Source organism: Rhincodon typus, chromosome 1 (genome assembly GCF_021869965.1).
Source record: "Rhincodon typus isolate 14 chromosome 1, sRhiTyp1.1, whole genome shotgun sequence".
NCBI classification, from domain to species: Eukaryota; Metazoa; Chordata; class Chondrichthyes; order Orectolobiformes; family Rhincodontidae; genus Rhincodon; species Rhincodon typus.
Genome location: NC_063332.1, coordinates 76,328,219 through 76,344,452, shown reverse-complemented (window position 1 = coordinate 76,344,452; position 16,234 = coordinate 76,328,219). Strand labels below are relative to the sequence as shown.

Sequence of the window (16,234 nt, the reverse complement as noted above, 5' to 3'; positions counted from 1 at the left end):
GCCACAAACATTACATCGGACAGACAGGAAGGAAACTAGCCATCAGAATACACGAGCATCAGCGAGCAGCAAAACGATACGATGAACTCTCCTTAATGTCTGTACCTTCAGGCGATAAAGGCCATCAGTTTAACTGGGACAAAGTAACCATAGTAGCCCAAGCCAAACATAGACACGCATGGGAATTCCTACGTATGGTTCTCCATCCGTAATGCAATCAACAAACATATAGAATTGGACCCCATATACCAACCCATACAGATCACAACCAGTGACAGTGCTCACCATAACGGACCAGACAGTGTAAATTCTAAGCGGAGTAGAATAACATCGCTTCATCGGAGGCTCCACTGATGATGTCAACTAGCATGTTGACGAAACATCTGAACGAGAACAAGCCAGCTTGGCGAGCAAGTCAACAATCTCATCCACAATCTGAGCTACAGATCTTTGCCAAAACTTTAAACCATAAATAAGTGTTCTTTTCAAAAGGAATAGAATCACAAATGTGAGGAGGCTTGGTTTACTTACTATTACTTTAAATACAATTGGAAAACTGTTTCTAATTCTGCTCTTCATATTACAAAAAGGATATATTGATGAAGAGAAGATTTACAAGGATATTACCTGATTGAGAGGCTCAGATTGAGCAGAATGAGATTCTTTTCTTTGCAACTGGAGATCTGAAAGAATTGTTTAAACTGTGAATTGCTTTGATAATATGGTGGATATGGTTTCATACTCTGGGGCTACCAATATCTCACGTTTTTGGAGATAACTGAAGATTTAAATGGCCAGCTGGCTCCATGAACTGTGTCTGCATAGATCATAATTTGACCCCATTCCCGTTCCTACGAAAATCAGAAGTGGTGGGTTTGGGGGTGTTGGGGTATTTATGATTTCCAGACTTGTCAGCCTTGACAAGGAGAGCTTCTCCATGTGATGAAAATCCAGTATCTGGACATTGAACAGGTCTTTTGATCATGGCCAACCTCTTGTAATCTTTTCCTTTATGCCAAAGCAGCCTATTTCTTTCGGTCGCCCATTTATATTACCAAATATGATGCCACCTCAGCCCTGCAAAGAAACTGTTGTAGTTTTATCTTGCTCGGCATTGAATGCAAGCAATAATACCATCAAGAGCTGTTGCAGCTCTGTGCTGACCACAATAGGGTGCTGGCTTTGATCTTATCACAGAGTTGTCCAACAGATTAAAAAAAAATCACCATTTAACAGCATCCAGAGGGACCAGGCAAAAAGAAGGCAGACTTGTTTCATTTAACAGATGATTCTTCAGCTTCCAGGTCACTAGAAGTCTGACAGCTGAACTATACTCTGAAAAATAGTTGTGATCTGAGCTATATTTGACTCCTGTCTGGCATCAACAGAGTTGATTCTTCCTTGATCAGTTCAAGATCAATGACAAGTAGCAACCTGTAGAGTAACACTCATGCTGACTGTTGGAACTTTAACACAACTCAGTATTATGTGAATTTAAAGTGAAGAGCATCAAATGCAGCTGATTCAAAACAAGTATGAATGATAAGCCTTTTGGACAATGCTGAACTAAATCATTTTAATAAACAGCAGGTTACATTTAAGGAGATGACATAAAATAAAAGCTCCTGGCAACTAAAATCCTGTGATTAATATATCTTTCTAAACCTTCTCACTTTACCTGGTTATGAAATATTTCTAGTTCTTTATCTGGGAACAATGATAGTACCTCATGCATTAGTGATTAAGAACATTTACTTTGACAGTCACAGTTCAATGCTATCATTGCCAACGTCATGAAAACTGAGTGTTGATGATATTGTAGCTTTAGCTGTCCAAGTAATTGATATAGTTTTTTTTTCCAAGCTTAACATGACCTATGTTTTCTTCAAGACCCCAAGAGTTTGTTTGTAACTCCATCACTGACACAGAAGTTCATTGGTGGAACAGAAGGGGGTGCGGCTGTCATTCCTTGTCGAGTTACAACACCTGGGATTGAAAACTTGAAACTGGAGAGAGTTACCGGAGCATCCATCCCCAAAGACCTGTCCTATACTGCCGACATTCACACGGGCATAAGCATCGCTAACCTGAAGAGACATTTTGAAGGGTATTATGTGTGCACCGCTGTAAAGAATGGAATTGTGAGAAAATCAGACAAATTTAAACTGCAGATAATACCAGGTAATTAACACTTTAGAACCATGCAAATGACATTAATCACCAAGACACAATATGAAGTAAAAATCCTTAATTGGAGTGAAGCTAATTTCAATGCCATGGGAATGGATGTGTCCCAAATAAATTGGAATCAAACTTTGGCAAGTTAAACAGGAGAGGACTAAAACATTAACTTTAAAGAAAAGATGATTCAGATACAGTCCAGATACATTCCCAGGCAAGAGAAATGTAGAGCTAGTAGGAACTGCAGATGCTGGAGAATCCGAGACAACAAGGTGCAGGGCTGGATGAACACAGCAGCCCAAGCAGCATCATAGGAGCAGAGAGGCTGACGTTTCGGGCCTAGACCCTTCATCAGAAAAGGGGGAGGGGAAGGGGGTTCTGAAATAAATAGGGAGAGAGTGGGAGGCGGATAGAAGAGGGATAGAGGAGAGGATAGGTGGAGAGGAAACAAACAGGTCGAAGAGGCGGGGATGGAGCCAGTAAAGGTGAGTGTAGGTAGGGAGTTAGGAAGGGGATAGGTCAGTCCAGGGAGGACGGACAGGTCAAGGGGGGGGGATGAGGTTGGTCGGTAGGAGATGGAGGTGCGGCTTGAGGTGGGAGGAGGGGATAGGTGGGAGGAAGAACAGGGTTAGGGAGGCAGGGACGAGCTGGACTGGTTTTGGGATGCGGTAGGGGGAGGGGAGATTTTGAAACTTGTGAAATCCACATTGATGCCATTGGGCTGCAGGGTTCCCAAACGGAATATGAGTTGCTGTTCCTGCAACCTTCGGGTGGCATCATTGTGGCTCCACCACACCTGGCACTTTTCCCTGCAACCGCAGGAAGTGCTACACCTGCCCCCATACCTCCTCCCTCATCCCCATCCCAGGCCCCAAGAAGACTTTCCGCATCAAGCAGATGTTCACCTGCACATCTGCCAATGTGGTATACTGCATCCGCTGTACCCGGTGTGGCTTCCTCTACATCGGGGAAACCAAGCGGAGGCTCGGGGACCGCTTTGCAGAACACCTACGCTCGGTTCGCAATAAACAACTGCACCTCCCAGTCGCCAACCATTTCAACTCCCCCTCCCATTCCTCAGACGACATGTCCATCCTGGGCCTCCTGCAGTGCCATAACGATGCCACCCGAAGGTTGCAGGAACAGCAACTCATATTCCGCTTGGGAACCCTGCAGCCCAATGGTATCAATGTGGATTTCACAAGCTTCAAAATCTCCCCTCCCCCTACCGCATCCCAAAACCAGTCCAGCTCGTCCCTGCCTCCCTAATCTGTTCTTCCTCCCACCTATCCCCTCCTCCCACCTCAAGCCGCACCTCCATCTCCTACCGACCAACCTCATCCCGCCCCCTTGACCTGTCCGTCCTCCCTGGACTGACCTATCCCCTTCCTAACTCCCTACCTACACTCACCTTTACTGGCTCCATCCCCGCCTCTTCGACCTGTTTGTTTCCTCTCCACCTATCCTCTCTATCCCTCTTCTATCCGCCTCCCACTCTCTCCCTATTTATTTCAGAACCCCCTTCCCCTCCCCCTTTTCTGATGAAGGGTCTAGGCCCGAAACGTCAGCCTCTCTGCTCCTATGATGCTGCTTGGGCTGCTGTGTTCATCCAGCCCTGCACCTTGTTGTCTCGAAATGTAGAGCTCCCTGGATGATAAAAGAGGGAGAAAATAAGGTGAATCAGAAGAGCAGTGTATACAACAGATGTCAGGTTGATATTACACTGGTACCAGCCCCTTATTGTAGTATTATGGGATGGCCTTAGGCAGTGGCCTTTCCCCATTGAGATCTTGCTATGGTTGCCCTCAGTTTTTCTGTATTCCAGAGTGCGTAATACTGGGCGTCAGAATTTGTTAATCAGTAACATTCGATTTTCAATAACTCTTTCCACTGGAAGACAAATAACACTGCTGTGTGCCATAGTAAAGAACAGAAATAGGCAAGGGAAGTGATACATGAGCCCATATGTTATTTTATCTAGCTTTACACAGTTCCCTGTTACAGTGCAGCTAATCTCTTGTTGCTAAGTGGAGAGAATCAAATTTTTATTTTTATTCTTTTGCTGTTTTGTTCTGCCATTGACATTCTAAGCTGGCCTTTATGGTGCTCGTGAGATTGGAGATGGAGACCCCAGAGGTTAGATGATGACTCAAGCATGAAATAGATGTCCACAGAATAATCTTTTGAAAAGCAATGTAAATTCATGGAATAATTTTGTCAGCGTTTGCTGCCTTTCAGTAACAGCACAGTTACACAGGTTCCAGGCTTGCCTACTTAGCATTTTGACATTTTTCTTTGTATAATTTCTTCATGATGACTTCAAGATCATGGCCCTGAAGCAGTATCATGCCTCCTGCTGTGGGACAATACCTGCAGAATGGATTCTGAACTAGTCTCACTTCCAAAGAAGAGTCACAATGGACTTGAAATGTTACCTTTGTTTCTGTCTCCACAGATGCTGCCAGACTTGCTTCATTTATGGAGCACTTTCCGTTTTTATTTCAGCTTTCTAGCTTTTGTAGCATTTTGCTTTCATTAGCAAGTTAGCCCAGCTAATTTTGTCATTTTAAAGAGATATTTTAGTTGTGATTTTTATTCCTGGGACACATTAGTGATATAACATTTCAGAATAGCAATACTTTGGGAGATTGTAGGTTTGAGCCATTGAACTGGGAGTTATGTGTGAAAACAATATTCTTTCACTGCATTGAGGTAAGGATGAAATATGATTTTCTCACAGAAACAAGAGAGAATTCTTTGTATTTTTCTCACAAATGAAAAGCGTACATGAAACACAATATTTCATTCAACTCTACTAAATCTCTATCAGAAGGAAACACAATTTCTGTCACATATGCCATCACAATGCTGAAATAAGGAAGTTTGCTCTCTTGTGAATATTTCAGTAAAATCAGCAAAATGTATTGCAGATTTTGCATACTTCCAAGACTTTCTACCTTAAAATTTAATTTCTCTGTTTGAGGCAGTAAACATATTTTCAGCAAAATCAGCCTATTTTTTAATAATGTGAATGAATAATTAATCCCATTAGTTAAATAAATATTTAATTGCATAAACTAAAAGGTGAAGACTTGCAGCACTTTACAACTTCAAAAATGAAGTGCTTTTGGTCAGTTCCCAATGGGATGTACATTCACTGCTATGGAGCAGAAAGAGACATGTAAGCAGTAATAACTCATAAATAACTCATGCATTCATGCAATGTTTTAGTGCCCAGGAGAGCCCCAGAAATCACTGTGGAGATAAGTAAAAAGTTGCTGAAGGAAGGAGAGAAATTTCAGATGGCGTGCATAATTAAAAATATCAACCATGCAGTAACTGTGAATTGGACTCACCCACAACGTTCAGTAAGTACAGTGACCATTTGCCTGTTTTCTCTTAACTGTCAACTCAGTTTGGTTGAACATCATTTTACTGGTAAGAATGCATGTATGGAAAGAGAAAATGTCCTTCAGACGATCAGGCCTATTCCTTCAGGTAATGGCACGACACTTGACATCTCAAGTTGCTATTCCACCTCATTTAATCTCCCGAGGGCAAGCATCTACTCAGCCCCTGGCAGGACAGAACCCGATGGTGTTGGCAATGTGTAATTTCATACAAGTGCACAAGTTAACACGGGAACAACAGGCAGAAACTGAAGTAATGACATTGAGACCGTGCTACCTACGGCAAGTGGGGAGGCGATGGCCTAGTGGTATTATCACTGGATTGTTAATCCAGAGACCCAGATAATGTTCTGGGGACCTCAGTTCAAATCCTGCCATGGAAGACAGTGGAATTTGAATTCAATAAATATCTGGAATTAAGAGTCTTATGATGACATGAATCCATTGTCAATTGTTAACTGTTGGGGAAAAACCCATCTGGTTCACTATTCCCTTTAGGGAAGGAAACTGCCATCCTTACCTAGTCTGGCCTACATGCGACTCCAGACCCACAGCAATGTAGTTGACTCTTAACTGCCCTCTGGGCAATTAGGGATGGGCAATAAATACTGCCTAGCCAGTGATGCCTTGATCCTGTGAATGAATTAAAAAAAATCGAGCTGCTGGCCATCTCCGTGGGTAGGTTGGTAGCTGTCATGGACAGCCAGGCCAAGCAGTCTCAGAGTCTGCTGGGTAATCAACCAGAGCTGTTCTCCATCATTCCAGCTGCTGGTGCTCAGCACCAAAAGCTAGCTGGGGATGAGGGACCTTGAGCTCACTCCAGGTGCCCCCTTCCTCACAAGGAGATAGGGCAATACCAAGATGCAGCCAGACGGAGGAGGAAACTCATACAGACCCCCCAGAAATCTCTCTCAGGACATTCTTCACCGCCTGACCAAAATTCCAAAACCATCAGGCCCCACTGTCAGGCAGGCCCCTTTCACCCTTGCTGTGGGAACCTGGGACTGCCCTGTGCCATCATGGGAGGGCAAGAAAAAAGTAAACCATGTAAGGACTCAATGTAAATTCTTTCCTATAATTATAAAAATACATTCACTTCTCATAAGCAGTATAAGTGAATGCCTTTCTAGCTGTCTACAACATTGAAGACAGAGTCTAGCCATCCTTAGAGTGACATGATGTTTCAAGGCACAATGTGTGAAGGGAGCAGATCCTGCACCTTCTGCGAGATGCAGAAACTTGGGAGGTTATTGCTACTTTGGTCACAAGTGTCAATCTGTCCAGGTTCTAATTCACTACATGTGGGTCACAGGCATTAGTGCTGTCTGATTCTGTATGAGATGGTCAGGGGGGCTGTGGCCAGGTATTGGACTGCACACAGTAGATTAATGCCTAAGGTACACAAAGTGCGTACTGTAGTACCTGTAGGAGTGTTTCAGCTTCAGTGGGTGGGGATCTGTTTTATGTTGCTGTCCTTTGAAGGTCCTCACATCACCCACAATTGAAACCCCTCCCTCACAGAAGGAAACACAAGGGAAAATGTACTGAGTAAATAATTGTGATTAAAGGCATCAGGGCCTGATGACCTATATCATAGGGTCTTGGAGGAAGTGGCAGCAGAGATCATTGATTATAATATTCCCTGGATTCTAGAAAAAGTTCCAGTGCATTGGAAAAAATGTATTCCCTTTATTCAAGAAGGGAGGCAGAAAGTAAGAATGAGGATCAGGATTAGGCCGTTTTGTCCCTCAAACCTGCTCTGCTATTTGATAAAATCATGGCTGATCCCACATTCCTGACATCCACATTTTTGCCCTCTCCCTGTAACCCTTGATTCCCTACTTGTAAAGAATCTATCTATCCCAGCCTTCAGCATCCACAAGGATTCTGCCCCAACTGCTTTCTCTGGCAAGGAGTTCCAAAGACTCATAACTCTCTGAGAGAAGAAATTCCTCCTCATCTCAGTCTTACATTGATACCCCTTTATTCTGAGACTATGCCGTCTGATCCTAGAGTCTCTGATGAAGGGAAACATTGTCTCAGAATTTACCTTGTCATGTCCCTTAAGAATCCTATATATTTTAGTTTGAACATGGACTGCTTCAGTATCTGAGGAATGTTGTACAATCATTAGCAAACCTCCCCACTTCTGACCTTATGATGGACGGAAGGTTGTTGATGAAGCAGCTGAAGATGGTTGGGCCTAGGACACTACCCTGAGGAACTCCTGCAGAGATATCCTGGAGTTGAGATGACTGACCTCCAACTGCCAAAACTGTTTTCCTTTCTACCAGGTATGACTCCAAGCAGTGAATAGTCTTCCTCCAATTCTCATTGATCCTAGTTTTACTCGATGCTTCCCTTCGTCAAATGTGGCCTCGATGTCAAAGGAGTCACTGTCACCTTGCATCTGAAATTCAGTTTTTTTTGTCCAGGTTTGAATGAAGGCCGTAATGAGGTCTGGAGTTGAATGGCTCTGGTGGAACCCAAACTGGGTGCCATTGAGTAGGTCCTGCTTGATAGCACTATTGATGAAACCTTCCATCACTTTACTGATGATCGAGAGTAGACTGGTGAGATACTGTTGGTTGGGTAGGATTTGTCTTTTCAAAGGATGTATTGAATTGGAAGAATTGCAGGTCAGATTTCTGTTTCACTAATTTATTACCAAGGCTCTGTGGTTTGGATTATGAACAGAGATTACATAAAGCAGGTTTCATCTCATTGATTTAAAAAAAATGTCCTGATTAAAGCTGTAATTCCTGATTAATTTATGACTTTGAAATAAACTGACAAGCTAGATGGAGATAAACTTTTTCCACTGGTTACGATATCTAGAACACGGGCTCTTGATCTTAAAATCAGAACTAGACCCGTTGAGAGATAAATCAGAAATCACATCTTCGCACAAGAAGATGGGAAATGTGTGAGGCTCTCTCCCACAAAAAAAATGCATTTGATGCTGGCACAATTAACAATTTTTAAGTTGAAATTGAGAGATCTTTGCTGACAAAGGATATGAGGGATTATGGAGACAAGTGGGTAGATGGTGTTGGATGTCCTGATCCCATTAAATTGAGAGTCTAAATAACTGCATTATTAACTCAAATGGCTAAACTGTCCATGTTACTGTGTATGTACAATGTTGGGGATCAACTTTCCTACTCCTCTGATGCTGCCTGGCCTGCTGTGTTCCTCCAGCTCCACACTGTGTTATCTCTGACTCCAGCATTGGCAGTTCTTACTATCTCTGTTGGGGATCAGTTAGCTCAGTTGGCTGAGAGAGCAGCTGTATGATCTGACAGAACTATGGTGAGTTTACCTTTACATGAATTGTGATAACCCCTTTAAGGCCAATGAGGAATCACTAATTAACCTCTTCATGGATCTTATAGGAACATAGGAATTAGGAGTGGCAATAGGCAATTCAGCTGTTCGAGCCGAAACTGCCACTTAACATGATCATGGCTTATCTCATCCTGGTCTCAACTCCACTATCCTGCCTGCTCCCTATAGCCCTTTATCTAATTTTTCATCAGAAACGTATCTATTTCTTTCATGAATCTATTGATTGATTCTGCCTCCACTGCACTCTGAGGCAGTGAGTCCCAGAGATTCACAACCCTCTGAGAGAAGTAGTTTTCCTTATCTCAGTTTTGGACCTACCTCCTGTCACTCTATATCTGTGAACTCTTCTTCAAGACTATCCCACAAGGGGAATATCTGCTCAACGTCCACCCTGTCAATTCCCTTTAGCATTTTATATACCTCAATCAGATTCCCCCCTCATTCTTCTGAACTCCAGCGAGTGTAAGTCCAAGCTATTCGACTGCTCCTCGTACGATAGGCCTTCCATCCCTGGAATCAACCTGGTGAACCTCCTCTGAACTGCCTCCAGTGCCACCACATCCAAAATCTCATTGAGTATGAGTTCCCTTAGTAACAGGCAATGGCCTGCCTGGCTGAAACTCATCACCTGAGCCCAATTCAAAGCAGGCCCAGTCCTTCCTGTTCTCCTTACCCACTCCAAGCCCCACCTCACTTTTGATAGTTTGCATTGCCCATAATGGGCTTTGCATGTAAATTTCTAATTGGCTGCATGGATGAATACAAAAAAAAGTCACAGTGATTTGGTGATGGGAAACCTGTTCAGTTGCATGTAATAAGGCATCCGGATATTAGAAAGAAGTTAAAAAAAGCAGACACAGAGGGGTCCTATGGTACAGTGATAGTGCCCATATCTCTGAACTCGGGTGCCTGGTGTCAAGTCCCACCTGCTCCAGAGGTGTGTAATAAGATTGCTAAACAGTTTAATTAAAAAAAAAGCAGGCTGCAACTAGCCAATGTATGTCATGAGTACAGGTTCTATTTTGGTGTTCCACAATAAGTGATCCTTTCTAGTCGAGCTTCCTGAGTTATTAGAGTTATAAAGCCATTGAGTAAGACTTATACATTTAAAGCGCTTGTGAAACTGGAGATGATTTAAAGATGGTTCATTGATAGCTGTCTCTTAATTCATCTGTTTCTTTCTTGCAGATTAAAGGCAAAAAGTTGCAGACAACTATCTTGGTTAGAATTTATTACAAGTCTGAATAATGGCCCTTTCTAAATATTGAAAAGTGTCTCGTCATAGATTAATATATGGACATAAAACATGAAGACTAGGAATGAGATTGGAGGAAGGAATGAAGAGGACAATGTGTTCATATGAATAATATCTCAGGAATTTGGCTCGTTGTTGCCTTTGCTAGATTGCTTTCACTTCGTAGCACTATTGCTTATTGTGACAAGAGGGCGGTAGAGTAAACGAGGCAGTAATCGAGTTGCTAACCTGAACCTTAGGAAATAAGCAGCAGTTTTCAACAATCGGTCTGCATTCTGCTGCATGACATCTTTGCATTCTTTGTGATATCTCTCCAATGATTTTGAAACAACTGATGCAACTCTTTTTGCATTGTTACACTGGTATGAATTTCCTCTTCCTGACCACAGTGTCAAAGGGAATTACTCAACATAGCTTCAGGCAATATTTCAGAACCATTTCTTAAAAGAACCTTGTGGTTATAATTAGTCAATGATGACAGAATCTCATTCTTTTGATATCTAAGAAGCTATCCTTAAATCTTAATCATGTCGCTTTCATTCATGTCAGGTCAATGTTCTCATTTTGAGGATGGCATCTTGGCTCAGTGGTTAGCACTATTGCCTCACAGTGCTAGGGACCTGGGTTTGATTCCACCCTTGGGCAACTGTTTATATGGAGCATGCACATTCTCCCCATACCTGTGTGGGTTTCCTCTGGGTGCTCTGGTTTCCTCCCACAGTCCAAAGATGTGCAGGTTTTGTGGACTGGCCATGGGAAATGCAGGTTTACAAGGATAGGGTAGGGGGGTGGGTCTGGGTAGGTTGCTTTTTGGAGGGTTGGTGTGGACTCAATGGGCTGAACGACCTGCTTCCACACTGTAGGGATTCTATGACTTTGAAAAGAAATGCTATTGTGCTCCACTAGACTTATGTATATTATCTATAATTACGTAAGCATATAAGTATTTGTGTATAATCTACATTATTAGATATAGCTCCTTCACTGTGGATCAATTGCACTCTCAGCTTAAACCTCTGACAGCTAAATGACTAGATTCTCATGAGGCAATGCAGTTTAATAGCTCAACATGAAATCGTTGTTCTTGCTGTTCATGCTGTTCTTAACTGTGAAATAATGGGTCAGTTACAAATTAACATATGCTTCTAACAACCTGGATAGAGACCAACAATTATAAAATAAATTAGAATTTCCATTTGATCGCTAAAAGGATGACATGACAAGGTTTCTCTTTTATGTAACAAGTCTAATAGAATTATTGGTAAACATGAATTTATAGGTTAGTCATACTTTAAACTACAGACGCAATATTCCCCTTTTACTTCTAATACAACAAAAAAAAATCCACTTCACAGGTATACTTTGTATTGTCCCTTAGGTAGCCATTTGATTTTTCCAGACCCAGTCAATAGTGATTCTCAGCTCCTAAGGTTTTTCTTTTCCTTTGCTTTCCTTTCCTTTTCCGTTAACTTTTGACCTCTAAACTGTCTTGCAAGGTGAAGGCTTTTCCTAACAATTCTCCCACTAGCACTAGTTAAGCAAAATTTCTAGCCTCCTTTCAAATCCTCATGAATTTGTTTTTTTTTCCAATTCAAGTGCAAAGCTCCTTTCACTATTTTTGTATCATTATCCAGAGACCTTCAGCACCTAGCTGCTTCCTCTCTGTCAGATCCTGGCACACTTACTATGTTGTGACTTTTCATATATGTATAAGAAACGCTTTCCATCTCACATCAAATTCCAATGGAATGTCAAGCTCATAGACCTTGTATCCAGGTAGAAATGTTAACTAGCTTTTCTTTAGCATCCAAGTCGCTTTCATATTGGAACAAATTGGTCAGCTTATAACATAATTGTTAACATCTGATATCCTGAAGGACATTGGAGAATGACAGTCTAACCACAATAAACATAAATGTTGCTGCCATTATTTCCAACTATGAATGCTTCACAAACAACTGTTATTAGGTAGGCTTCAGAACAGGTCATATGACTCCTTCATTCTACTGTAAATTAAAGACATAGCTTCAAATCATAACATTCTAATAAATCTTAAATTAATTGACTTTCAGAACAGTTAAGGTGGATTACATCCCCATTGGATGGTTTTCAAATCAAATATGATTTGCATTATTTAAGGCCGTCCTTTTAGACATGTTTAGTGTGGGGGAGGGGGTTTAATCAGGTGGGAAGGTGGTAGGCAGAAACCTTGCCACATTCCCTCCTGTGCCCCAGTCAGGACTGGGGTAGTAGGAATACTAGTTGATGGTGTTTCTGCCTTTTGCCAATCGACCCACTTAATAAGTTCAAGTGAGAATTCCATCACCTATATAAATATTGCCGTTAGTGTCCCTGTTCTCTCGTTTACACTGAGAAATAGGCTGGTTAATGGATGCAATTTCAAAAAGCTACATTCTGCTTGCCTGCTTGAAACTTGCCTGACTTGACTTTGAAGCACATCTCAAATAGTTAGCTATTGCCCCACTTGAAACTGAAGGGTCATTAGAGGTCATGGGGTCAGCAACACAAATTAGAACATAAAGGACGTTGGCTCCACCTTTGTATGGAGCCTACAAGTTACTCGCATTGAAATGGAGTTAGAACAGTGGATCAGAAGTCAATGGCATAATACTTATATAACTCCAAATGCAGAGTGGGTGGAATAAATCACTTTTTTCTTCCGGGTTGGAGTAAAACTATTGGAATCGGAGGTCCTGGTAGGGGCAATTGCATTATTCATATCTCTTCTAATTCAGTAATGCCATCCATCTGTTTTGAATTTACACTTCATGAGAAGCTCATTCATTGTCTGAGAATGCAGATAAAAGTATGGCCTCAAGCAATCAAAACCATTAAATTGTGAATAAAAATTGCTTCTTTGTCATGTCAGCTAATCAGCCGCAATGCAAAAAAGGCATTTTAAAAACAGAACCTGAAGCTCCCAGTTCACAAACATTCCATAGCAAGCAACACTTTACAGATTTCAGAATCACACCCTGATCTGTAAGTATGCAAGCACTTGTTCAGTGATGCAGAAGGAAGCCATGTTGTTTGGGATGGATGAGGTGGTGTTGCTAGCATGGACACTTTGATTATGCAGTGTTCAGTTGGATAAGATCACATATCTCTGAGGTCCTTAGGAGGCATGACAGGGAATTCCTTGGGAAACCTGCATGCTGCACAATGTGAGACTGTAACATGAGATTTCATTGTGATGAGGTGAGAGTACAGGAGTTCCATTAATAAAATTGCTTTATCTTTCTGACGTTCTCCACAAATTACCTGCTCACAGATCTTGAGAATGCCATCGCTGAAACCATTGTGGTCTTGGTATTATTCTACAGGCAATGTGGTATGAAATATTGACTGCAACTTTGTTAGCAAGTTGTTGCAGACTCCAGACAGAGAAGCAAAGGTGAAGATCTACCATAGATATGGAGGAGAATGATGAGACCCTAACTTTATAGGCCCATGCTTTCACAGTATGGGTGCAAATTAAGGATGTCCTGGGGCCATTACTAAAATGATGCCAGGTGCTGGAGGAGAACTTGCCCCAGAAGAACTGGGTGCCAGTCCCAACTCGGTGGCCAACAAGCTACCCTGAATTTGGCTGCCAGTGCCTCATTTCAAGGGGCAACAGAGCACCTCTGTGGCATCCCCCAATCCTTGACCCATGAAGGCATCTGGAATGTTACTGGTGCCATTTTATTCAGAATATGGCTGTTCCTATCCTTTCCCTGTGATGAGAAGAGTCAAGCAGTTTGGACTGTGGCATTCTTCACCATCATTGGCTTCTCCCAGGTGCAGGGGTCTAGCAATAGCACTCACAGGCTACCTGCAGGGAAACAAGGGCTACCCATGCCAACAGGGTTGATGAAATTTTTATGTAACCCTCAGACTGACACAAAATTGAGATACAATGCTGTTCATATTCCTACCAGAGCCATATGGAACAGACCACAGTGCTCCTCAAAATGAGGTTTTGATCTCTGGACTACTCCCATGGGGCCTTGCAGCATAATCCAGAAAGAATGTGTTGCATCTATGTCTCAAGCTGTGCCCTTCACCACTGGCACTGACAAGGGGGAGACATTTGGAATGCAGATGAAATGAAGAAACAAGTACAATTTTCTAAGGAGAAAGATGATGCTGAGGATCAGCATATTGACCAAGAGCTCCATCCAAGACAGTATAACAGAGCAATTCATCACTGAGCCTGAGAGGCTAGTGATAAACCATTGAAGCCTGTTTCCAGGATGAATACGCTGGATTTGAAAATTCTTTCATTCTCTAACATTCAGTAAGATCACAGCTGGAGATTATTGAGCTCAATACCCTAATCCTGCCCTACCCCCATGTCCTTTGATCCCTTTCACCACAACAGCTGTATCTATCTCCTGGTTGAAAGCACATAATGGTTTGGACTCAACCACTTTCCGTGGCAGTGAATTCCACTGGCTCACCACTCTATGAGCGAAAAATGTTCTCCTCATCTCAGTTGGACTTTGGGTTTAGCCACATTAAGAGCTGCCAAGGAGTTGGTTGCTTGTGAGATATGAGCAACGCTTGACCATTACAACCTTTTTGAGGTATTTGAAGAGATTGCTCATCACTTAATGAGTGTGATCTAACTGGGTTTGATGGTAGTCATTATACAAGAACAGACATTTTAACTGTTCAAGTGAATGTGTACTTACAGAAGTGTAGGGTTATTTACAATAATGTTTCGCAGTACCGCATGTTGCCTTCAGTCAGTTTTCTTCTTCATTGGCCTCCCATTATGTCTCAATGCAGTTGTGACTTCTGCAGCTAGAGTGAAGGGAGCCAGCTCCACGGTAGTATTTGTCATTTGGTGTCTCTGGGCCTAGAGAGTCAAGGCCTGTTTACACACTGCTGCCCAGATGCAGGCTCACTCTCATCAACCATGGATTTTGGGATCACAGATGGGGATGTGCAGGGATCAGGGACCTCTGAAGTCTGTGCATGGAAGAGGCTTCCGGAACAAGATGCTAGTATATTTGCCTGCTCTCCCTCATCACTCATCTCTCCCTCCCACCCCTCACCATGCCTCTTGGCCCAGTTATGGACACAATTAGACAAAGGGTGGAATTGGTTATGATAGCATTGGATGGAAGATACAGATAGATAGATGGCAGTTGATACAGAAGTGGTGGTGAGATGCCCCATTGAATGAGTGGGAAGCCCAGAGGGCAGGGCGGATTAGTACTTTTGGAGGATGAGGAGAGTGTGATCTGCTGAAAGGACACAATGTATGCAACAGTGAGAATTGTAGTCACGGGCCTTGGTGCGAAGTATACGCAATGTCAGAGCAAGAGTGAGTGGTGGCATATCAGTATGATGTAGCAGAGGGAAGGTATTGGCATTTACCCTTGTGGAGCTGAGAAATCATTAACTGTACTGCTGGAGATACTCTTCATTTGGGACACTGCACTGACCTGAGCTACAAGTTAAAGGATGGCCCTCTTCCCCACCATGCCATCCAGAGCTCCAGGTGTCTGTCCATAAAATGGGGAATATATTTTCCTTTCCTTTAGGCCATGTATTCTTTGTTGAGACTGAAGTATCACAGTGCGAGGGCCAGTTCCTGACTTGCAGTTTCTAAAGTTGTGTATAGCCGGGTTTGAAATATGATGCTCGAGAAGTGAAAGCTGGAATGTCTTGGCAGCGGTGGGCTCTTTTGCCTCACTGGCTGCATAATTCCTTCAGAAAGGCATCCAAGAGGTCAGTTGCATAGTGAGTGAGGTGAAGGATACAAGCTTGTATGAAAAAAAGTTGCTGTGAGCCTTGAACTGAAAATTTTCTGACCAACAGTTTATTCAGACTGCTATAAAAATAATATGTTTAAAGTTTCAATTAAATGCATTTGACAATGCAAAAGTTAATGTCTTAGACTAACAGCATTATCTGGAATGCCATGATTTATCACAATGTGATTGGGAAAAGCAAACAACAAGTATGAAGAGATAGTAGGAACTGCAGATGCTGGAGAATCTGAGATAACAAGGTGTAGAGCTGGATG

The 16,234-nt window shown here is 42.4% G+C and overlaps 1 protein-coding gene across 1 annotated transcript in view; it reads left to right on the top strand.

Annotated features, from left to right (window-relative positions):
* The window catches only part of kita (KIT proto-oncogene, receptor tyrosine kinase a), an 80,741-nt gene that overhangs the window by 18,534 nt on the left and 45,973 nt on the right, over positions 1-16,234 (top strand). The window contains exons 3-5 of the mRNA XM_048599253.1: positions 1,891-2,181; positions 5,413-5,549; positions 5,680-5,873. Of these exons, the coding sequence (XP_048455210.1) occupies positions 1,891-2,181; positions 5,413-5,549; positions 5,680-5,873 (622 nt within the window). The remainder of the gene's footprint in view (positions 1-1,890; positions 2,182-5,412; positions 5,550-5,679; positions 5,874-16,234) is intronic.